The 25922-nt window shown below is 42.3% G+C and overlaps 1 protein-coding gene across 2 annotated transcripts in view; it reads right to left on the bottom strand.

Moving 5' to 3' along the window:
* The window catches only part of MAP3K9 (mitogen-activated protein kinase kinase kinase 9), an 86659-nt gene that overhangs the window by 22037 nt on the left and 38700 nt on the right, over positions 1-25922 (bottom strand). For both annotated transcript variants that reach the window (XM_039469166.2, XM_039469167.2), the window contains exons 3-5: positions 15789-15969; positions 4282-4430; positions 3083-3258 (exon numbers count right to left, since the gene is read on the bottom strand). In XM_039469166.2, coding sequence (XP_039325100.1) covers positions 3083-3258; positions 4282-4430; positions 15789-15969 — 506 coding nt within the window. The remainder of the gene's footprint in view (positions 1-3082; positions 3259-4281; positions 4431-15788; positions 15970-25922) is intronic.

Below are 25922 nucleotides of genomic sequence, written 5' to 3'. Positions count from 1 at the left end.
CTCTGTCTCAAAAAAAAAAAAAAAAAAAAAGTGATAGAAAATAAATGAGAAAAGAATTAGCACATTGAAGAAGAGTGTCTGGCACATGGTAGGTGCCCAGTGGCTGAATAACTATCTAGTCAATAAATGAATGAATAGAACTAATAATAGGAGATAGAGTGCAATTTTATGAGTGCAATCCTTCTTTATGGGAACACAGATTTATCGTTAAGTTCCTGAGAGTTGAACCTGAACTTCTGAACTACTTCTTCCTTGATGAAATGAACCTCACACTAATGGTGCGTCCTCCAAATCCTTTGTTTCCCTGTCCCATGACTTTGTTTTCATTACCAAGAGAACAAAAATTAATGGAAGATGTAGAACAAATATTCCTCTTTAGTTTATTTTGCTGTTATGTGTAAAAGTTTATAAGTCAAAGCTAATTTCAAGTTTCCGAAGTCATCATCTCCTGCATGCTCTTATCTAAGGGATGTTTAGCTCTAAGTCTCTCTCTTTAATGGAATGCAAATCCTAGATGACACCAATGCATTCTCACAATAATACTCAGAAGCAGTAGGTTGACCCAACCTGAGGAATTAGCTGAAGCACAGGGTAAATCAGGATATTTGTGGAGTATATGTCTATGACACCATTCACCTGGAGGTCACTCAAACATGGTGTGTCTTCTACTTGTGCAACGCCTATTTGTGTTGCACAGTTTGCAAATCACATCTTCCACATACAGAATGAGTTAAGAAAAATCTCTCCAGAGAGAAAGCTCATTATACATCTTATTCTCACTTACCAAACAATAAGCCTTATAATAGAAACATCCTAGCATAGTGGCTAAGAGCAAGGACTCTGGAACAAACTGCCTGTTCAGGTCCCAGCTTCACCATCATTACAGTGTGGCCTTGGGCAAGTTAATATAGGCATCACATGTAATATGGAGTTAATAGCACTGACATCATTGAAACAGGCAACTATTATCTTATTAAATAATTCATATAAATTATAAGAAAGCATGGCACACAGCACATGCTGTACAAATGTTAGCTTTTATAAGAATGAGTTTGACTCCTGGTAACTACTGACAAAATCCAACCTCCATTTTTCTTACTGCCTGGTACCCTTATAATTTCATCAATTAAAAGAAAGATAACCAAGAGTCAGTGACTCAGCAATCAAAACAAAACTAAACTAAACTAAACAAAAAACGGCCAGCAATTCCGGGGATTCTTCTAGCTGGAATAGTATTTAGTGAGAGGAACAGTCTTTTGTAATCATTCTGCTCAACAGTCAGTGCAGGTCCACACACCAGGGTCCCTAAAGAGTCATTTTAAGTTCGCTCCATTCTTTGAGAGAATGCTCATTGACTTGGCAAACAGTAACGTGTTCAGAATTGCCATATTCCATAAAAAGAGTTTAATCTCTCAAGCCTGTAATCCCAGCACTTTGGGAGGCTGAGGCAGGTGGATCACGAGGTTGAGAGATCGAGACCATCCTGGTCAACATGGTGAAACCCCGTCTCTACTAAAAATACAAAAAGTTAGCTGGGCATGGTGGTGTGTGCCTGTAATCCCAGCTACTCAGGAGGCTGAGGCAGGAGAATTGCCTGAACCCAGGAGGCGGAGGTTGCAGTGAGCCGAGATCGCGCCATTGCACTCCAGCCTGGGTAACAAGAGCGAAACTCCGTCTCAAAAAAAAAAAAAAAAAAGAATTTAATCTCTTCAAATCAGCTCCAGAAATTATGTGCAAGTCATTTGTGTAAGGGAACAAAAATGATACTTGATATGGTTTGGCTGTATTCTCACCTAAATCTCATCTTGAATTGTAGTTCCCATAATCTCCATGTGTCCTGGGAGGGACCAGGTAGAGATAATTGAATCACAGGGGGTGGTTTCCCCATCCTGTTCTTGTGATAGTGAATCAGTTCTCACGAGATCTGATGGTTGTATAAGGGGCTTCTCCCTTCACTGGGCACTTATTTTTTCTTCTTCCTGCTGTCATGTGAAGAAGGACCTGTTTGCTACCATGACTGTAAGTTGCTGAGGACTCTCCAGCCCTGTGGAACTGTGAGTCAATTAAACCACCTTCCTTTATAAATTAACCAGTCTTGGGTATGTCTTTATTAGCAGTGTGAGAATGGACTGATAAAATATTACAAAGAATATAGGTTTTTGGAATCAGAAGACCCACATGCAAGATTCTGCTTCTCCACTTACTAACTGTTACTTCAGGCAAGTTGCCAACCCCCAGCTCTGAGATAGAAACAATAATAACACCTGCCCTACACACTGACGGCAGGAGCCATAGGACTTCTGGATAAAACCAATAAAAAAGGTCTCATCAAACCTTTCAAGTGGAAAAGTGGGAAACCATAAAGCCATAAACAATTTTAGCTATCATTATTATCATACGGCTATTAACACCCCAAATTCCCATAGTGCAGAGTGAGAAAAGAAAAAAGAAATCAACCAAATCTATAAAGACTTCCCTCTTGCCCCTAGCTACATCCCTTAGATTTAGTCCTGCCCCTATATAAGCAATATAGCTGCCTGTGACTGGCTTCACCTGTGTGTATACTGACTGCTGGGGAGGGTACACACTGAGGCAACAGAAAGGGGCCATTTAGGGAATGGCCACCGAAAGAAAAAGGCAGATCTCTGGTAGGGTAGGAGTCTCTGAACTCCCTGGTTGGTTTCGGCTTGAAATACTTTTCATAAAAACATGAAAAATGCCACACAATTTCAGACCCATGGTATTTTTAGCCCATATTCTATTTCTGATTCTGATGTCAAAAAGACACTGGAAGGATGTTCTGATAACTATCCTTAAGGTTGAAGTGTCCCTGTATCAAGTTAACCTTCCTCTAGAAGTCCATTACAGAATCACGAAATATTTCCAGAACCTCTCACATTTCCAGCTGGCAGGCTGAGACATCCCACTGTTAATTGTTTTTCTCTGGTTTGGACAATTAAGTAGACACCAAGCAGGAAGGTGGGCATGGTAGAATCAGGGTGGTCAGTCAGACCCAGTCCAGAGGCCCCAGTGGATGAGGTCTACTAATTCAATGCATATCTTTTTTCTTTTCTTTTTTTACCTTTTCTTTGGCCCTGAGTTGGTCAAACATCTCCTGAATCTCATGTTTCCAGTCATCCTGCAGGCAGTGGAAGGAGTCCTTGGGCATTTCAAAGAAACCAGACTCCTCTATGGTAGTTAGCTGGTCCAGGATATTCGTGAAAGATGGTCGTGAGTGGGGATCAGGGTTCCAGCAGTCTGAATAGAACATGCGGATACACAGAGAGCATGAGTGGATAGAGGCAAACAGATAAGACTTAGGCTATGCAACAATCTTGCATGTTTTTCACATGTACCCAAAAACATAAAATGCGATTTAAAAAAAAAAAAAAGACTTAGGCTATTACATGGCTTCACTTTCCAGAAAACTACCTCTTACTTCTTCCAGAAACAGATATCAGAACTTAGATAACCTCAAATAAGCCTCAGGAAGTAAACCAAGCTTTACAGGAAGTAAACCAAGCTGCCCACCATTACAACCATAAAGAGTGAAATGGAAATAAGATGCAGCAGTTGGGTACTCATTCCTTTCTGGCTGTTAATTAAGAATAAGAAAAGTGAGCCCAAAGAGTTTTCTTGCACAAAGCACTACCATAACACAATTTACCATGCTACTACCTGATTCAAGAACGAACAATGGGGAACTGTGTCTTGGGCCTCAGTTTCCCATAAATAAACGAGATAGCCCTTCCCCACCCACAATGGGGTGATGAGGAGGAGAGGATGAAAAGCATTCTAGTGGGAGTCAGGGAAAGTGAATTCTACCTAATCGCAGCTCAGCCACTCCCTAATGGGGTGGCCACCCACCCACTCAACTTCGCTTAGCTTTAGTTTCCTTACTTACAGAATTATGGGGTTTGACTAGATTACCTTTAGAGTTCCTTCTCCTCAGATGTTCTTCACTTCTCTTATGGCACTCAGAGGTCCCAACATAAAAGTTGCTATATTTTCTGATTTTGCATTAGATAATAATATGCTGAAGTAGTGCATAGTAGGCTTTTGTTACTAAATTAACTTCTACAGTCCCTGGAGATGTGACCTGCTTGCAGCAGGGTGTGGACGTCATCTTGAAGAAGACAGTTGCCCATAGGATTCCTCCTTAGGTGACTAAAACTTTATCTCCTCTTTCAACAACCGATCTCAGAGAATTGGCCAGACTCTACCCAGTGCTTATAAGCAAGCAAAGTGTCTCCAGTTTGATTCAGACCAGGGGTTACTTACCTTCCATGAGTTTGGCAAAAGGTTCTGGGCATGTAGAAGGAATAGGAAGGGCGAGTTTGTTCATGGCCACTCCATAGGCAACTGCTAAGCCATCAATGCCTCGAAAGGGTACCTCACCAGTCAGCAACTCCCAAAGCAGCACCCCATAGCTAAGGAGAGTAAGAAGACAGAAGCCATGTAATAAACCTCAGGTACAACTTAACTCCAATAGCTCGTGAGGCTTTTCTGAGCAGCCCACATTCTCCCCAACATATAGCAAGACTAATGAAATAGAAATACTAATGTGTAAAGGGAAGCCATAAAGCCTACTAGCTAAAAGCAAAATCTCTGGAGTGAAGCACACTAGGTTTTCGAGTTTTCTTCCATACTTCCTTATCTATATGACCTTGGGCAAGGTATACCTCTCTAAGCCTCTAATTCCTCATCTGTAAAGCACAAATAACACTAACAGTCTGGCTAGGCTACAGTTTAATTAAATGAGCTACTATAATGTCTTAGTAAGTGCCCAATGGCCATAGCTCTTTTGTTATCCTTATTGTTTTTTTGTTTTTTTTTTTTTTTGAAATGGACTTTTGCTCTGTTACTCAGACTGGAGTGCAGTGGCGCAATCTTGGCTCACTGCAACCTCTGTCTCCCGGGTTTAAAAGATTCTGCTGCCTCCACCTCCCGAGTAGCTGGGATTACAGGAGTGCGCCACCACATCTGGCAAATTTTTGTATTGTTAGTAGAGATGGGTTTTCACCACATTGGCCAGGCTGGTCTCTCAAACTCCTGATCTCAAGTGATCCTCCTGCCTTGGCCTCTCAAAGTGCTGGGCTTATAGGCATGAGCCACCACACCTGGCCTGTTGTCACTATTATTAATGAAATAAACTGGGAGAAAAGGCAGCCTCCCAAGTAAAACTTTTTTTGTTCTAAGAAAACTTCAGCTTTTGTCACAGATACATTTTTTCCCCCCAAAGTGCTAGGATTAACAGATATATATATATTGTTTTAGCTTTATAAAAAGCAGAGAGCTAACCACTGACAGCAGATTTTGTTCTATAAAAGATTTCTTTAAATGCCCACTAAGTTGAATAGATTTCTGCCCCCGGATCAGTGTGAGTGGGTCCTTAACCAAGATCTTTGTCTAATTCAAAAGGAAAAGTTTCACAAGGGTAGACCACATTGGTAGAACAGAGCAGCACATCAGCTGTGAGAACTTCAGTGTGCCCTCCCTATCTTTCAAGTTCACACAAAGAATTTCTTTTCTCGTCTCCCATGAGTCAGTGAATGTGGAGTACAAAGCTTAATGAAAGAATTAGTCTGAATTCACAATCAGAACCAGACACAATCACACAGCACTTGGCCCTTCCAGGAATAAGTCAAGACAAGAAACCATAAGGCTATGAATAGTTAGAAGAATGGCTCTCCTTATGTTTTCAACACCAAACTCAACAATAGTTTTGCAACCAGCAACAAAGGACATTAATTTAAAAAATAATAATAGGCTGAGCATAGTGACTTACATCTGTAATCCCAGCACTTTGAAAGGCCGAGGCAGGCGGATCACTTGAGGTCAGGAGTTCAAGACCAGCCTGGCCAACATGGCGGAACTCCATCTCTACTAAAAATACAAAAATTAGCCAGATGTGGTGGTGCATGTCTGTAATCCCAGCTACTTGGGAAACTGAGGCAGGATGATTGCTTGAATCCAGGAGTCAAAGGTTGCAGTGAACCAAGATTGCGCCACTGGACTCCAGCCTGGGCAACGGAGTAAGACTCTGTCTCAAAATAACTAATAATAATAATAATAATAAACCCAGTAGCTATTTATTATGAAACCTTGCATGTGAAGAATGCTAAGGTACTTTACAAACATCAGTGTGTATCTCTACAACAATTATGATAGGTATTATCAACATTTTGCACATGAGGAAAGCAAGTTTTAGACGTGTTTAGTAGCATATTACTAAAGGCATACACAGAGTACATCACGGTGGGCCTGCCAGACCAATTCCCAAATTCTTCTCCCTAGAATGCCTTCTACCATTTCTCTGCTTGGTAAACTGTAATCATCTTTCAAGATCTAACTTAAATGTCCCACCATTTATTCATTCATCAGATCATGGCTTTACCCCAGTGAGGCTTTCAAGTACTATCATTTTCTTTATGTATCTTGCCAGGAAAAAACAAAAAGCCTGGTAGCCAGTTGGTCTTGACTTGTCTGGACAAGGAGATGGATTTTAGTTTGGAGGCTGATGGGAATAGTGTTGGATACTTTAGGATGCCTTCCCAACATCCCCAGATGTTACTCAGCTGTTTGGGCTGCCATATATTGTAGTTGTTTGTCTGCCAGCCTATGGGCTCCTAAAGAGCAGGGAGAGTTGTTTTTAATATTGGCATTCTCAGGGCCTAGCCCAAGCTCTGGTACACAGGAAGCACCCACAGATATGGGAGTGGGTGGGTGCATGGGTACGGGAGTGAGTGCTTGGTCAGACAGTCCTGCAGGCTAGAGTAAAACCTAAACACCATCAAAACACTGCACTATTTCACTTCCTGACAAACCTTTCATGTGACTTATCCAGGTAGTGGTCATGCTGGGGAGCCTCTACCAAGTGACCTGCAGGAACTCTCAGCCCTGCTGACCAGATTCCTAGGTCAGAGCCACTGTCATCCTCCATCGCTTGCTCTTGGAATTAATGCCCACGTCCATCCTGGAGAATAAAAACCAAAGGTCCCACAGAGCCCTTTTCTCCTAGCCAGGCAAAGACGGTTGGTATCTAGACCCTAACTACCTGGAAAGATCATAGAGTGCTTCAAAGACCCAAATATGTCTTGTTTGTGTCCCTGCAACCTTTCTGTGATAGTTTTCACACTGAGCTCTAAGCGTCCTGTGAAGGTGTCTCAGACCACCTGGAAGCAGTTGGGGGTGGGGCGGAGAGGGGACTGGGACTGGCCCCGTTAGCTCCAGCCAGGGCAGCTCTACTCTTACCTAGCCTGTTTCTTTGTTCATCTGCATTCTATCCCATTTCAGGGGTTCTACAGCTAAAAGGAATGTGAGAACATAGGCAGAATGCTACCAGAGAAAGATCTAAACAGACTTGAGTCAAATGCCTGGATTCTCTTAACAGCTACATGCCCTTAGGGAAGCAAGTTCACCTCTCCAAACCTCAGTTTCCCCATCCCGACAACAAAGACAGCAATACTGACCTTGCAGAACTGTTAAAGGAATCACTAACACCAACAACTACCACTTGTCCAGAAATTACCATCTATGGCTATCTATGGCTAGCAGCCCTGTGGCTTCTTGGACAGGGCCTGAAATGAGAATGTGTCTGAGGAGGCTTATGTCAAGCTACAATGTTGGTGACAGCTGAGGTACACTGGCATTCAGAGAAGAAGGCTTTCTGAGGCTGACTAAACTGGTTTTCCTCTGTCAATGTCCCTCTTTATTTCTACAGTGGAAGGTGGGTGATACAAATGAAGACTTGATATTCTGTTGGCAGGAAAAAAGACTGCAGAAATTAAAGAGAAATACAAGTTTACAAGGATCTAAGCTCCAGGGAGAGGTGGGCAGTAGGGATTTACCTGAGGTTTAGCCAACTTAGTTCCCCTCCAAAGATTAAAAGGTCAATAAGTCCTTTGACGACCATCTGCGAGCAGCCTGGAAGAACCTGCTCAGCTAAGTCATCACTGCCTCTGAGTCCCTGCTCAGCTAAGTCATCACTGCCTCTGAGTCCCTGCTCAGCTAAGCCACTGCCTCTGAGTCCCGGCTCAGCTAAGTCACTGTCTCTGAGTCCACGCTCAGCTAAGTCACTGTCTCTGAGTCCCCGCTCAGCTAAGTCATCACTGCCTCTGAGTCCCCACTCAGCTAAGTCACTGCCTCTGAGTTCCTTCCCACAACACAGACCCACCAGCTCCCACAATGCAGCCAGTAATTTCCTAAAAGTCCTCACTGCCTAACTCAACCTTCAGAGGATTTACTCTTGAGTCAATAATTAACCACCTCCCAAGGCTTGGTAATCCCTTTAACCATTTCCTACAGTCAGAGGTAGAGGCGGGGTGTTTGATTTTTTTTTTTTTCAAAGCGAGGAAAAGTAGACAGCCACCTTTCTTGACAAAAGGCACAACAACTTCACACTTGTGCTGGGCCAGAGCTCTATTTCATAGTAACCTGTACCATCTCTAGACTGTCAGCTCAGCTCAGGGTCCATGCTCTGAAAGGAGGGGACCAGTCTCCCTTGAATGTGGTGGGCTTAGGAATGTCTTGCACTTGGTAATTATCTGTGACCCCACATTCCACATTCTAGGAACCACACTGTTTAATAGTCTTTGGCAAAGATAATTGAACTAATATATGTGAAAGCACTTTGTAAACTGAAAGTAGCATATAATTCTTCTTTTTGTTATCAACTGAACCCTCATTCAAAATAATGATATATTTATTAACATTTATGTAATACATATAGATAGACTTACTGACATAACAACGTATCTATTGGCCGGGCGTGGTGGCTCAAGCCTGTAATCCCAGCACTTTGGGAGGCCGAGGCGGGCGGATCACAAGGTCAAGAGATCGAGACCATCCTGGTCAACATGGTGAAACCCCGTCTCTACTAAAAATACAAAAAATTAGCTGGGCATGGTGGCGTGTGCCTGTAATCCCAGCTACTCAGAGGAGGTTGAGACAGGAGAATTGCCCGAACCCAGGAGGCAGAGGTTGTGGTGAGCCGAGATCACGCCATTGCACTCCAGCCTGGGTAACAAGAGCGAAACTCGGTCTCCAAAAAAAAAAAAAAAAAAAAAAAAAACAACGTATCTATTAATGTGGTAATATGTTCATGCTCTATTACATTCAAAAAGCAACCTACAAAACAGAAAGATCCCACTAGGGATAAGCAGACGAGCATATGAATAGGAGTAAACACACCAAAATATCAATACGCATTATCTCTATAAGTGAGTTCATGGTGATTTTCTTTTCCTGTCTTTTCTTTCTTGTTTATCCATATTTTCAATTTTTTTTCTATAGAAAACATTTTACTACTGTAATTTTTTAAACTTAAAATGATTAAGAAAATGCCTCCACCTCATCCCACATCCAACAGGCAAGAAGGCCTTGTGGGACAATGCCCTCTGACTGAAACCACTGCTGTACCCACACAGCACAAAGAAAGGTAAAGATTTCAGCAATAGCCTTCTTGAGGCAGGCCCCAATCCAAGCAGATTGGGAAACTTACAGAGTTGAGGATACAGCCCTTTATCATCTCACCCTCCATCACAGCATTTGCAGGAGAACTTTAGAAGCACACTCAAAAAGCAGGAAGAAAACCAGTTGGTCCTGGGCACCTGGAACAGCAGAGGTGCAGAGGCCCCCAGCCCTGGATGAGTTCCAGGAGGGGCGAGGTATGGGGCACTCAGACTCAGCCAGTACCTGGCACAGGGCAAGCATTCCACAAATGCTTCTTGAATGAGTCAGTGAGTTACAAGTCAGTTTGGGAAACAGCTTTGTACCAAGTTCCTAGGCATGCCCTGCCCCTCCCTGGGACACACTGCTGGGCCCTAGGCATGGTGGGCTGATCATTCAGAAAGAGGCTGCCTTAAGTGCAGGAACAAGAACATACAGATGGTGGCATAACTACAAGCACAGATTTTCACTACACACATATCTAGTTCTAATCATAGCTTTATGTCTGCCACCTGGGTGAACTTAGGCACATGACTGAAACTGTCTGAGCCCAGTTACCTCATCTATAAAATGGAAATAATAATCCCTACTTTTGGAGATTCTTGTGAAGAATATAAAATATTTATAACATTACCACAGAACCCAGCCCTTAAGCATTTGTAGGTGGTAACAACAGTTACCAGTGTACAAGCATTGCTTTATGTACAGCAGTGGGCACACGTCTTCCTCTGCTAAAGGTGAGAAACCTTTAGAGCTACTTAGACGGATAGGTTTGAGGAAGGAGGAATGAAAGGCCCATTTAGTGGATTATAAATTGTGCCTTGAAGGAAATCCTGCAGCATAGAAGCTAAGACAGCTAGGGAGGAGGGTGAATTGTGTTCAATTCATCAGCCAAACTGGGTCAGGAGGCCTAAGTCCTGGGAACAAATTTAGACTAGAGAAACTAGAGACCTGCTGGCAGACCATGTGGCAATACCCAAGACACATCGTCCAAAGTGCTTTTGATTTGAGGTTTACCTCCAAGCAATTTCCTCTAGAGAGAAGAATAATTTTATCAGATGCCTCTCACCAGAGGCTCTTCAAGTTTACTTTTAGGATCATGGTTATAGGGCAAGACCTAGAGGTTAGTCTTACAATAAGGATACTTAGGGTAAAAGCTGAAAGGTCTTGCCCTTATTCTTTTGGTGGAGAAAAAAGTTCTGTAATGGCCTTGTCCTTCCGAACCTACCATTTCTGTCATCCTAAGAAGACTCCATGTGAGGCATTTGTGCTTTCCCTTCCCACTGGGAACATGCCTGGATATGTGAAACAACTCTGTCCAAATCATCGTCAGCAGAAACCTCTGAAGTGTGTGATAATAAAACCTGGGCAATTTCAGGGTTAGGCTGGAAGAAGAAACCTAGCAGGAATATTGGAGGTAGATAACAATCATGTTGCTGAGAAGTCATGGTTTTCCATTAAGAAAGGCAAGAGAAAGCTGAGTGTGACAAGTGGCTGCTTGTCCCCTCAAGGCCACTCTTCCTGCTTTTCCATAGTAAGAGGGGCAGACAGTTGTCCAGCCAGAACATACATTTGTCTGCCTCGCTTGGAGCCAGGTGTGCCAACATAACCAACTGCAGGCAAATGGGGTGTGCAGAGTTGTGTACAACTTCTGGATGGTCTCCAAATTAAAGATAAATTGTGCTTGACATGAATAAGCACTCCTTCCTCTTTTATGAAAACTGTAATATACAGGTAACAGTCAAAGACTAGCCCCTTTAACCATTCGGTCAAGGTCAGTGCACTGGGGGAATATAAAAGAACCTAGGTTCCTAAAAGATCTCATGGGGCACAGTTGCCCTGCCAGCCTGGACTATCTAGACTAGTTCTTGAAAGAGAATATGCTTCTATCTCATTTAAGTCTCCATATCTGCAGGCCTCTTTGTAATAGCAGCTTAGCTTAATTAATGTATTAGTTAATCTCATTAGCATATGATCAAGCAATGAAAGTGTTAAACTGAAACATGAAATTGCTGATTTTATACATCAAAAACAGCTGAGTATCAGTATACAACTCAACTTAATGAGATCAGGTCAGATAGTACAAGGAAAGTTAAACTCATTTCTTCTCATTAGCTACTTCACCCTGTAATGAATGCATGGTAAAATAAGATTCAATATACAGATACTACAAAATATCATTGAAAAATGTTAAGGGAGTTCTAAATAAATGGAAAGATTTCCCATGATCACGGACTGGACGACTTACTAAGATGTCTATAAGGTCATACACAGTGACTCACACCTCTGATACCAGCACTTTGGGAGATCAAGGCAGGTGAATAGCTTGAGCCCAGGAGTTCGAGACTAGCCTGGACAACATGGCGAAACCCTGTCTCTCCAAAAAATAGAAAAAGTGGAGCATGTCTGCAGCTCCAGCTACTTAGGAGGCTGAGGCAGGAGGATTAACTGAGCCCAGGAGGTCAAGGCTGTGGTGAGCCATAATCACACCACTGCATTCCAGCTCAAGCAAGAGTAAGACTCTGTCTGGGGTGGGGGAAAAAGATGTCAATGGTCCACAAAGCTACAGATTTCATGCAATTCCCATCAAAATCCCAGCCATCTATTTTGTAGAAATTAACAAAATTATCCCAAGATTTATTAAATGAAAAGGACTCAGAATAGCCAAAACAATCTTCAAAAGAACAAAGTTAGAATCACATCTCCTAATTTCAAAACTTACCACAAAGTCATGCCCATTAAGAAAGGGTGGTATTGGCATAAGGACAGACATAGATTAATGGAGTAGAACCGAGCATCTAGAAATAAACCTTCATATTTCTGGTAAATTGACATTTGATAAAAGTGACCAGACAAATATTTTGATGGGAAAAAATAGTCTTTTCAATAAATGGGGCCAAAATAACTGAATAGCCACATGAAAAATAATGAAGTTGGACCCCAACTTCACACCACATATAAAAATTAAGTCAAAATGGATCAGAGACATAAATGTAAAAGCTAAGATTATAAAACTCTTAGAAAAAAATATAGATGTGTAAGTCTTCATGACCTTGGATTAGGCAATGTTTTTTTAGATATGACACAGATGACAAAGTAAACTAGACATCATCAAAATTAAAAACACTGTTTCAAAGACTAGCCCTAAGAAAGTGGAAAAACAGCCGGGCGCGGTGGCTCAAGCCTGTAATCCCAGCACTTTGGGAGGCCGAGGCGGGTGGATCACGAGGTCGAGAGATCGAGACCATCCTGGTCAACATGGTGAAACCCCGTCTCTACTAAAAATACAAAAAATTAGCTGGGCATGGTGGCACATGCCTGTAATCCCAGCTACTCAGGAGGCTGAGGCAGGAGAATTGCTTGAACCCAGGAGGCGGAGGTTGCGGTGAGCCGAGATCGCGCCATTGCACTCCAGCCTGGGTAACAAGAGCGAAACTCCGTCTCAAAAAAAAAAAAAGAAAGAAAGTGGAAAAACAAGCTACAGAATGGAAAAAAATATTTGCAAATCATTTTCTGACAAGAGAATAGAAAGAACTCTTTCAGTTCAACAATAAAAAGACAAATACATCTGAGTCACAGCACCCCCCAAAAAAAATTTTTTTTAAAAAGACAAATATTCTAATTTTCAAATTGGCAAAGGATTTGAACAGACATTTCTTCAGGTTCAAAGATATAATTAGCCAATAAGTACATGAAAAGATACTCAACATCATTAGTCATTTAGTGAAATGCAAATAGAAATCACAGTAAAATACTATTTCCCATCCACAAGGATGGATATAGTAACTTTTCTTAAAAACACAGATAATAACAAGTATTGGAAAGATGTAGTGAAACTGGAACATTCATACATTGGTAATGGAAATATAATAAAATGGTATAGTTATGATGAAAAAGTTTGGTGGTTCCTCAAAAAGTTAAACACAGAACTGCTACATGATTCAGCAATTTCACTCCTAGATATAGATCCAAGAAAAATGAAAAAATATGCTTACACAAAAGCTTGTGTTGTACACAAGTGTCCACAGTAGCATTATTCATAACAGCCAAAAAGCAAAACCCCCCAAATGCCCATCAACTGACGAATGGATAAACAAATATGGTCTATCCATACAATGGAATATTATTAAGCCTTTTTTAATTTTTTATTAAAGCAATTAATTCAAGATTTTCAGCCTTAAAAAAGAAATTAAATTCTGATATAAGATACAACATGGATGAACCTCGAAAACATTATGCTAAATGAAAAAAGCCTAGTCACAAAAGACCACACATGGTATGTTTCCATTTCTGTGAAAAGTCCAGAATAGACAAATTCATACAGATAGAAAGTAAATTATTGTTTGCTAGGGAGTAAGAAGGATTAGGAAATGACTGATAATAGATATGGGGCTTCTTTTTTCGGTAATAAAAAATGTTCTAGTTGAAGGAAGAAGGATTAGGAAATGACTGATAACAGATATAGGGCTTCTTTTTTGGGTAATAAAAAATGTTCTGGAAATTGGCCAGGCACGGTGGCTCACGCCTATAATCCCAGCTCTTTGGGAGGCTAAGGTAGGCAGATCGCTTGAAGTCAGGAATTCGAGACCAGCCTGGCCAACAGAGCGAACTCCCATCTCTACTAAAAATGTAAAAATTAGCCAGGCATGGTGGATTCACCTATAATCCCAGCTACTTGGGAGGCTGAGGCAGAAGAATTGCTGGAACCTGGGAGGCAGAGGTGGCAGTGAGCTGAGATTGTGCCACTGCACTCCAGCCTGGGAGATAGAGGGAGACTCCAACTCAAAAAAAAAAAGTTCTGGAAACAGAAAGTGGTTGTAATGAGCTGAATGGTGACCCTAAAAGCTATGTCCATGTCCTAATACCCAGAATCCTTATTTGAATCATTATCTCCACTAGAGTCTCTGGAGGGTGTGGCCCGGCCCATATCACTTTCAGGCTTCTGGCCTCCAAACTACAAAAGCACGTACTTTGTTGCTTTAAGCCACTAGGTTCAGTAATTTGCTATAGCAGCCCTAGGAAACTAATAACAATGGTGACCCATACACACCTTTTAAATATACTAAAAAACCACTGACTTACATGCTTATTTACTTCTTGAGACAGGGTCTCACTGTCACCAAGGCTGAAGTGCAATGGTGCAATCACAGTTCACTGCAGCCTCAACCTCCCAGGCTCAGGTAATCCTCCCATCTCAGCCTCCTGAGTAGCTGGGACTACAGGTACATGCCACCATACCTGGCTGATTTTTAAATTTTTTTGTAGAGATGGGGGTCTCACTACGTCGCCCAGGTTGGTCCAAACTCCTGGGCCCAAGAGATCTTCCCATCGTAACCTCCCAAAGTCCTGAGATCACAGATATAAGCCACTGTATATGGCCAACTTATACACTCTAAAGTATACAAAGGATGAGCTTTACGGTATGTGAATAATAGCTCAGAGTGAATAGCTCAATAAATATTTTTAAATTATTTAAAATACACATGCATGAACGCACGCACACACACAGAAGCTCACCTCACAACACATCAGGACAATAACTCCATGGACTGATATACAATGATAAGCTCTAATCCTTTCTTTTGTGTATACCAAGGTGATGCTACTGTCCCACAGCCGTGACGACATATACTGGGTAGCTGCACATCCTTCATCAGCTGTGGAAAATTTTTAGATCTATTTCCTTGCAACCTTTTGGCCTCATATTTACTAGGAGGATGGCTAGTCATTTCTAGTCTGTGGCTCTGCAGTTCTGGGTACATACTTGGGAACTGTTTTTTCTCATTTCTGGGTCAACGTCAACAGATAGAGCCTTGACTGAAAGATTAACTAGATACCTGGAAAAGATAATTTTAGGCCATCAAGAAAAAGAGATTGCACAAAGAATAGTCATTGGCTCAGGCTTAGAGTAAGGACATTGGGTCAAGCAATCCCCTTCCTAAGTTCAGCATTAACAGTCACGAAAGCGTAGCACTGTTGCTGAGCAAGCCAGGCTGATCCTCACAAAGATCTCCAGAAGGGACTGAGTATCCTTCCCATCTTACAGGGCAGAGATGGGAATACAGGTTGTCCCTGGAATCTACTGGCCTTTCCTAGGGAGCAGTCACCAGCACAAAGCGGCCTGCGTATAACACTTGAGGGATTTTTTTTGGTAGATGAAAGCATTAGAAACTGTCCCCTGGCAACATGGGAATTAGCATAGATGACTCTGGGGGGACATCACTGAGACCTATTTTAGGTGCCGGGGTTTCTATGTAACCTCAATTCTCCAAGTCTTGAAATGTGTGTGCCACCAAGATGGAACTGGGAAATGCTGTCCCTGCCCCTGTGGACCTTACCTCCACACGTCACTGCCTTTGGAAAACATGGAGGCCCGGATGACTTCAGGTGCCATCCAAGCGTACGTCCCTGCTGCACTCATCTTGGTGGTTCGGTGCCATTCCCGAGCCAGGCCAAAATCAGTGATCTTCAGAATCTTGTTGCTCAGGTCTCCATTCTCCACCTTCTGGAGGATCAATACTGGGCAAGGAAAGGAATATAGAAGAAACCAGAGTCTGCATTAATCCCAGGGAAACCACAGAACAGAACTCTCCGCCATCCTCCTGGCCTCCCCTGTGGGCTCCAGCATTTAACTGCCATGGATTGATGGTCAGAGCCATCATTTCTTAAACACCTACAGTGCATCCATTTTTGTACCACCCATTTTATAGCCAGTATCTCTATTCCTCATAACAACTTACAAGGAAGGTTCTATTGCCATCTCTGCTTTACTGATGAAGAAACTAAGATACACACAGCACTGCTAAAAAAAATTTCCAGCTGGGCATGGCGGCTCACACCTGTAATCCCAGCATTTTGGGAGGCTGAGGCGGGTGGATCACCTGAGATTAGGAGTTCAACACCTGCCTGGCATTGGTGAAACCCCATCTCTACTAAAATACAAAAAATTTAGCTGGGAATGGTGGTGCATAACAGTGACTGTGAACAATTGTGTCCTGAAATACTGGTATCTACCAAGCACCTGTTACTACTAATCATTAAAGCAGCAAAGCTTGTGAAAGCCTTATTTTTTGTAGACCTTTTTAAAAGCTGAAATCCAAATAACACAAAATTCACCATTTCAAAGTGAAGAATTTAGTGGTATTGAGTACATTCACAATGTTGTACAACCACCCATCTGTCTAGTTCCAAAACATTTTCATCACCCCAAAAGGAAACCCTGTACCCATTAAGCAGTTATTCCCCATTTCCCCTCCTCCCAACCCCTAGCAACCTCCAATCTCCTTTGTCTTTATGGATTTACCTATTCTGAATACTTCATATAAATGCAATCACACAATGTGTGACACATCTGCTTATTTCACGGAACATGTTTTCAAGGGTCATTCACATTACAGCTTATATCAGTACTTCATTCCTCTTTATGGGTGAATAATATTCCATTGTATGTACATACCACAGTTTGTTTATCCTTTTGTCCACTGATAGACACATGGGTTGTTTCCACTTTCTGGCTACTGTGACTAGTGTGTATGAACATGTGTATACCTATATATGTATACTTGTTGTCATTTGAGGGGTATGTACCTAGGAGGAGATTTGCTGGATCACATGGAAATTTGTGCTTATCTTTTTAAGGAACCACAGAATTGTTCTCACAACAGCTGAACCATTTTACATTTCCACAAGCAGACTACGGGGGTTCCAATTTCTCCACATCCTCACCAACACTTGTTATTTTTCTTATTATTGATATTCTTTTTTTTTGAGACGGAGTTTCACTCTTGTTACCCAGGCTGGAGTGCAATGGCGCGATCTCGGCTCACCGCAACCTCCGCCTCCTGGGTTCAGACAATTCTTCTGCCTCAGCCTCCTGAGTAGCTGGGATTACAGGCACGTACCACCATGCCCAGCTAATTTTTTGCATTTTTAGTAGAGACGGGGTTTCACCATGTTAACCAGGATGGTCTCAATCTCTCGACCTCATGATCCACCCGCCTCTGCCTCTCAAAGTGCTGGGATTACAGGCGTGAGCCACCGCGCCCGGCCTTTTGTTTTGTTTTGTTTTGTTTTTTTTTAGACAGAGTTTCGCTCGTTACCCAGGCTGGAGTGCAATGGCGCGATCTCGCCTCACTGCAACCTCCGCCTCCTGGGTTCAGGCAATTCTGCCTCAGCCTCCTGAGTAGCTGGGATCACAGGCACGCGCCACCATGCCCAGCTAATTTTTTGTATTTTTAGTAGAGACGGGGTTTCACCATGTTGACCAGGTTGGTCTCAATCTCTTGACCTCGTGATCCACCCACCTCGGCCTCCCAAAGTGCTGGGATTACAGGCTTGAGCCACCGCGCCCGGCCTTATTATTGATATTCTTACTGCCATCCTAGTGCATGCGATATGGTAACTCAATATGGTTTGGATTTGCATTTCCCTAAAGACCAATGATGCTGAACATCTTCTCATGAGCTTGTTGTCCATTTGTTTTATCTTCTTTGGAGAAATGTCTATTCAGTCCTTTGCCCATTTTTAAAGTGGATGGTTTGTCTTTTTATTTATTTTTTAAAATTTTTATTAATTCATTATTTTTTGAGAGAGTCTCACTCTGTCGCCCAGGATGAAGTGCAATGGCGCAATCTCGATTCACTGCAACCTCCACCTCCTGGGTTCAAGCGATTCTCCTGCCTCAGCCTCCCGAGTAGCTGGGATTACAGGTGCGCACCACCACACCTGGCTAATTTTTGTATTTTTAGTAGAGACGGGGTTTCACCATCTTGGTCAGGCTGGTCTCAAACTCTTGACCTTGTGATCCACCCACCTCGGCTTCCCAAAGTGCTGGGATTACAGGCATGAGCCACCTTGCCTGGCTTGTCTTTTTATTATTGAATTATATGAGCTCTTCATATATTCTGACCCTTTTCAGATACATGACTTGCAACTATTTCTCCCATTCTGTTGGCTGTCTTTTCACTTACTTGATACTTTTGATGCACCCAAGTTTTTAATTTAGATGAAGTCCACTTTATTTTTTTATTTATTGCTCATACTTTTGGTGTAATATCTAAGAATCCATTAATAAATTCAAGATCATGAAGATTTAATTCTATTTTTACTTCCAAAACTTTTATGGTTTCAGCTCTTATATTTAAGTCATGGATCCATCTTTACTTTCTGCATATAATACGAGATAGGGGCCCCACTCCATTATTTTACATGTGGCTATGCAGTTGTCCCAGCACCATTTGTTTAAAGAGGAAAGCTTTAAAACACAGAGTGGGGAGCAGTTATCTCCCAATATGCCTTCCTGAGTGGAAGAGAAAGCTTATAGTCAAAGCAGTTTACGTATTTGTACCACTGCAGGGAGCCCGCTATAAACTTCTACCACTGACAAACAGCTGAGACAATAACAAACTGTCATGCTTTCACATCTTGAAAAGCTTAAGAATGCTTTACCAAATTCTGGTGAAGTCCATGAGAGTGGATTGTGTAAACCTCACCTCTTCTGTCGGGCAATGGCAAAAATAGCTATGCACCGCATAATGACGTTTTAGTCAATGACAGGCCACACCCATGACGGCAGTACCATAAGACATAATAGGGCTAAAAACTCCCTATCACCTAGTGATGATGGCAGCTGTCATGATGTCATAGCACCATGTATTCTCATGTGTCTGTGGTGATGCTGCTGTAAACAAACTTACTGTGTGGCCAGTTGTATAACAGCATAGCACATGCAGTTATGTATCATACATAATGATAATGCTAATAAACAACTATATTCATCGTTTATGTATTTCCTTTTTTTTTTTTTTTTTTTTTTGAGACAAGGTCTCACTCTGTCACTCAGGCTGGCAGGCAACGGTACAGTCATAGCTCACTGCAGCCTCAATCTCCTGGGCTCAGGTGATTCTCCCACCTCAGCCTCCTGAGTAGCTTGTGTGTGCCACCATGCCTGGCTAATTATTTTAGTTTTTGTAGAGAATGGGAGTCTCAGTTCATGGTCCAGGCCTGTCTCAAGCTCCTGGGTTCAAGCGACTCTCCCACCTCAGCCTCCCAAATGGCTGGGATTACTAGCAGCAGCCACTGTGTCTGGCCAGCATACTATACTTTTTATCATTATTTTAGAGTGCACTCCTTCTACTTATGTTAAAAAAAAAAAAAAAAGTTAACTGTAAAACAGCATCAGGCAGGTTCTTCCGGAAGTACTTCAGAAGAAGGCATTGTTATTATAGAAGATAACAGCTCTAAGTGTGTTTTGCCCCTTCCAGTGGAACAAGATGTGGAGGTGAAAGACCATGATATTGATGATCTTGACCCTGTGTAGAACAAGGCTAAAGTGTGTGTTTGCATCTTAGTTTTTAACAAAAAAGTTTAAAATGTAAAAACAACAACAAAAATGTATGTTAAAAAAAATTAAAGTAGGCCGAGGGCAGTGGCTCATGTTTGTAATCCCGGCAATTTGGGAGGCCAAAGTGGGAGGATTGCTTGAGCGCAGGAGCTAGAGACCAGCCTGGGAAACATAAGGAAATCCTGTCTCCACAAAGATATTGAAAAATTAGCCAGGTGTGGTGGTGTATGCCTATAGTCCAGCTACTCAGGAGGCTGAGGTGGAAGGATCACTTGAGCCTGAGAAGTTAAAGCTGCAGTGAGCCGTAGTCATACCACTGTACTTCAATCTGGGTGGCAGAGTGAGAACTCTCTCTCAAAAAAAAAAGTAATATATGAAAAAAGTTCATAGAATAAAGATAAAAGAAAATGTTTTTGTACAGCTCTACAGTGTGTTTATGTTAAGCTCTATTATTACAAAAGAGTTAAGAAGTAAACAATTTTTGTTTATAAAGTAAAAAAGTTACAGCAAACTAAGATTAATTTATTATCGAAGAAAGAAAATTTGGGCTGGGCACAGTAGATCGCACAGTAGCTCAGGCCTGTAATCCACTTTGGGAGGCCAAGGCAGGAGGATCACTTGAGATCAGCAGTTCAAGACCAGCCTGGCCAACATAGCAAAAACTCATCTCTATAAAAACTACAAAAAATTAGCTGGGTGTGGTGGCACGTGCCTGTAATCTAGCTATTCAGTAGGCTGAGGCAGAAGAATCATCTGAACCTGGGAGGCAGAGGTTGCAGTGAGCCACAATTATGCCTTACGCTGGGTGACAGAGTAAGACTGTCTAAAAAAATGCGTTTTCATTATAAATTTAGTGTAGCCTAAGTGTACAATGTTTATAAAGTCTAAAGGACACATAAAGACCTATGTCCTAAGTCTTCACATTCACTCACTACTCAACTCAACCAGAGCAAAGTCCAATCCTATAAGCTCCATTCATAGTGAGTATTCTATAAAAGTAAATCATGTTTTATTCTTATATTTTTACCGTATGTTTTCTATGTATAGATACATTTAGATACACAAATTCTTACCACTGCATTACAATTTTCTACAATATTCAGTACAGTAACACTGAAAACAACAGACTACACCAGGATGTCCAATCTTTTGGCTTCCCTGGGCCATATTGGAAGAAATGTCTTGAGCCACACATAAAATACACTAATAACAGCTGAGGAGGTAAAAAAAAAAAAAAAAAAAAGCAAAAAAGCTGTTCTGGGCCACATGCAGGACAAGCTTGGGCTACACCATATAGCCCAGGTGTGCAGTATAAGAACACTCTGATGTTCGCACAATAATCAAACTGCCTAATGATGAATTTCTCAGAACGTATCCCTGCTGTTAAGTGATGTGTAACTGAGAAGAACAAGTCTAGGCCTAAGTCAACAGGGGCCTGACCAGGCAGGGGAATAGAGAGAAAAAGATACATTAGAACTAAAGACCTAGTGATTAACCAGATGTAGGGGCTTGATGGAGAAGGAAGACATCTCTAGCCTTTCAGGTTTGGGTGACAAGCAGAAGACCAGTGGTGCCCCTGATTGGAAAGTGGAGAGAAAAAGCCCATTTGAGGAAGCCAAGTTTAGTTTTGGACATAATGTATCCAGGATGGTAGCAACAAGAGTCAGTATAGAACAGGAAAAGTGAGCAGACCATTTAAATCCTAGGCCTGACACTCTCATTGTGACCCCGGACAAATCTCTTAAACTCTGAACCTCAATTCCTGCTTCTTACAAAATGGGGATAAAGATTAAAGGCGATACAGAAATGAAGCAACTAGTAGAATACCTGGCACTCAGAACACTATAGCTATTATTATAATTAGGTATCCTGTACATAAACAGAAACCACAGAGTTCAGTGCTCAAGGGACTGACACGAAGGCCTGGCAGTCCCTGACACACAATAACCATGCAATATGTTTTTGCTGTATAAATAAATGGAATGCTTGATTAATAATGACACTACTCATTATGGATCACTTACTATGTAGTGGCACGATGCTGTTTATGTCCATCGCCTTTGTTAATCCTTAAATCAAACCTAAGTAGCAGGTGTAATTATTTTTCCCCATTTTATGCACTCCAAATCAGACACAGAAAGGTTAAGTCAGTTGTCCAGTCAGTGAGGGATGGGAATGGGAATCAAATCCAGATCTGTCTGATTTCAGAGTGACATTGTTCACCTCTGTGCCATGCTGTACAGAGGCCAAAAAGAACTCCTATGTGTCTTTAAGCCCTGCCTCCATTTCTGCCTAACCCCTAAAGCTGTCATTGATCAACTAGTCTACCCTGCACTTCTTCTTCCTGAATTCTTCCTTCAGCATCCAAATACCACACCATCTAACAATATATGCACTTCCAATCATTCCCAACTGCTGCATATATATCGGTCTCATCATTTCCACAAGGATATGATAGAGTATGACTCCTAGAAAGTGAAACCTCATTCTTTTTCTTCTGGAACCTATGCCATGTCCCTTCCAGGAACCAAACTTAGGACAAAGCTCTCTGAAACAACTCATCCTGGCTGGGCGGTGGCTCATGCCTACAATCCCAGCACTTTGGGAGATTGAGGTGGGTGGATCACCTGAGGTCAGGAGTTCGAGACCAGCCTGGCCAACACAGTGAAACCCCATCTCTACTAAAAATAAAAAAATTAGCCTGGTGTGGTGGCACACACCTGTAGTTCTAGCTAGCGGCTTGGAAGGCTGGGGCAGAAGAATCACTTGAACCCATGAGGTGGAGGCTGCAGTGAGCCAAGATCACACCACTGCACTCCAGCCTGTTTCTTGCTGGTCACATATTTGACTAATGGGATATCTGTGCATCTTCTAAAACTATCTAATTCCCCATCTTATTGTTGCCAGGTATTGGGGCGGGGTGGGGGGAGGGGAATTGAGAGGAGACTAGAGAAAGAGTAATACCTCAGCCAGGGGTTCGCCAGTGACTAACACACCCAGTTGGTGCCAGGTAGGGTGGGGAACACACAGAGAAAGATAACCTGAAGACTCTTGGCTTATCTCAGTGGACTTTTCCCTTCTATAAGGAAAGATAACATGACAAAAGTGCGTATCAAGTCAAGTAGAGTCTCACTCTATTGCCCAGCATGGAGTGCAGTGGCACAATCATAGCTCACTGTAACCTTAAACTACTGGGCTCAAGCATTCTTCCACCTCGGCATTCCAAGTAGCCAGGACTATAGGTGCGCACCACCATGCCCACCTAATTTTTTATTTTTTGTAGAGATGGGTTGGTCTTGAGCTCCTGGCCTAAAGCGATCCTCCTGCCTCAGCTTCCCAAACACTGGAATTACAGAAGTTAGCCACTGTGCCTGGTACAAAGACATCATTCTTGATTATTTCCCAATTAGCACACCACCTATATATACTACTTAATATAATTATTTTTAAAAAACTTTATGGGCATAAAAAAAAATAGAATAAGACCTAGTATTTGATAGCACAATTGGGTAGTTATAGTCAAAATGATTTAATTGTACATTTAAAAATAACTAAAAGTATAATCAAACTGCTGTAACACAAAGGACAAAAATGCTTGAGCAGATGGATACCCCATTTTCCATGATGTGATTATCACATGCCTGTATCAAAATATCTCAGGTACCCCATAAATATATATATCTACAATGTACCCACAAAATTAGAAATGTTCTTAAAAATTTAATTACTTAAAGAAGAAATTTTATATCACTATTGTAAATTGGAAAGCCAAAAATTCTCCTAACACTGAGTAACCTGTACAAACAAATAAAATGAAACAAAAATAAACGGTGTATTAGCAGACCCGCATATGGTCAAAGGGCTGAGCCTAAGGCCTGCCTTCTCTGCTTGAGAAGAAAGACTGGAAGTGTTAGACAGGAATTACAGACCAAGAGCTCCAAAATGAATGTTGACCCTCCATGTATACAAAGAAGTTAAATGACTTTCTTTGGGATTCAATGTTGCTTAACGCAGGCCACTTAAAATGGTCTCAAGGCCATCCTATTAGGAGGTCAGCTGGAGAAATGGGAGTGTCTTGCAGGTCACCACAATGGGAGCATCTGGTGGTACAGGTCAGAGTGATTGGGACTCTTCTGTATTTGTATTTTCTTATTTTCTCTTTCTTTCTTGATTGGGACTCTTCTGCATTCTGTTTGCTTCCTTCTTTCCTTCCTTCTTCCTTCCTTTCTTCCTCATCTTATTGTTACCAGGTATTGGGGCAGCGGATAGAGGGGAACTGAGAGGAGATTCCTCCCTTCCTCCCTCCCTCCCTCCCTCCCTCTCTTCTTTCTTCCCTTCCTTCCTTCCTCCCTCCTTTCTGCTTGCTTTCTTTTCTTTCCTGCCTTCCTTTTTTTCCCTTCCTTCCTCCCTCCCTTCCTCCCTCCCTCTCTCTCTCTCTCTTTCTTTTTCTTCCATCTCAATCTGTCACCCAGGCTGGAGTACAATGGCATGATCCTGGTACTTTGCAACCTCAACTTTCTGGGTTCAAGCAATCCTCCTGCAATCCCTGCTGTAGCTGGGATTACAGGTGTGCACCAGGACGCCAAGCTAATTTTTTTTGTATGTGTGTATTTTTAGTAGAGATGGGATTTCACCATGTTGGCCAGGCTGGTCTGTAACTCCTGACCTCGAGCGATCCGCCCACCTCAACCTCCCAAAGTGTTGGGATTATAGGCGTGAGCCACCATGCCTGGCTCATATTTTCTGTTTCTAAATTCAGTTGGGCCTGCCTTTAGCACTGAGGGTTGGGCAAGGAAAACACTTCTGCTAATATAAAATGAGTCTATCCATTCAGCAGGGCAAGGAGGGGCAACAGGAGCTTCGTCAGCACATGAGCAAGACAGTCAGGAGCAGATACAATCTGCCCCAGGCTTCCCCAGGTAATCAGTCCTCCAGTTAAATCAATGGCACAATGATTGCAGGTAAGTTGGTGATGACAGCCTGAGTCACACTGCTCAGATCTAAGCTGCCCATCCTCTATGTCTGGTACACAGTCCTCAGGGGTTCTCTTCGTCTCCCGCCTGTGTTAATCCCCATGTCCTGTAGCCCACTCCCCTCTTTACTGAGTCCTTCCCCTGCTATAGTGGTGTGCATTCTCCACCAGTTCCTTAGAAAGAATGTGTAGAAGGTACGTTTTGTTTTATTTTTTTTCTGTACTTGGTGTCTCCAGTCCAGTAACTCTTGTTTTATCCCTTCCAGAAGAAAAGGGAGTTAAGTGGCTGCATAAAGTAGAGGAGATTCTGTGGTATAAAAGGATTGCTTTTTTTTTTTTGCTTTCCCTACTGTCTGCTTAGAATTATCTTTCTCATATGTTATAAGTTAATTATCACTTCTCCATCAGTTTTCCAGCCTCCAACACTTCATAGCTATCTATCATCTCTTCTCCCATCCACCTTGTGGGTTTGCTGTGGTTTTCACTGGGTTTCAGGAGGGAGTAAAGGCAGCTGTAGCATTTGACATGTTCAATCTGCTACCCTAGCATAGAACCTTGCCTTCAGTTTTGTCTCCTTGAGGTAGGGAGAAGGAAACTAGTATAGTCTCCATTCAAAGGAAACTTTCAAAGGCTTCCAGCTTTCCACCACTTAGTTCTTCCATCTCTCCTGATATGCAAAATCCATTCTGGGAGGGTGTGATAGAGGAAGGCATACATGTACTCTTGCTTATTCCTGCCAAAGCCCAGGGCTTAAATTCCAGATCTATGTCACGGCATCCTGTCTCACCTTAGTAAGAACAATCTCAGAGCTACACCAAGGCAGAAAGAAAAAGGCAACAGATGGAGACTCAGGGTGTCTGGGTTCTGGCCCCAGCACTGTGTAACCTTCACCAGGCCTCCATTTCCCTACACCTCTGACATTCTTAGAGTCTGTAGCTTCCTGAAAGCTGTGTCAGTCCTTCCCTGGGGCCAGCCAAGCTCCACCACGCATCTGAGCTGAAGAACAGCTAAATCTAGGGGCAAAGGAATTCGGTGAGGTGATTCTACCCCAAAAAAGCCCTATTCATTAGACACAGCCAGCCATTAGGGCGCCTGAGTGGCACTTGAGACATTTGCTTCCTACAGTACGTTGCCTCCACTGGAGGAAGGAAGAGGATC

This window comes from Saimiri boliviensis, chromosome 2 (genome assembly GCF_048565385.1).
Source record: "Saimiri boliviensis isolate mSaiBol1 chromosome 2, mSaiBol1.pri, whole genome shotgun sequence".
Classification (NCBI taxonomy): Eukaryota; Metazoa; Chordata; class Mammalia; order Primates; family Cebidae; genus Saimiri; species Saimiri boliviensis.
The sequence above is the reverse complement of the archived record's forward strand: the minus strand, read 5'-3'. Positions and strand labels throughout refer to the sequence as shown.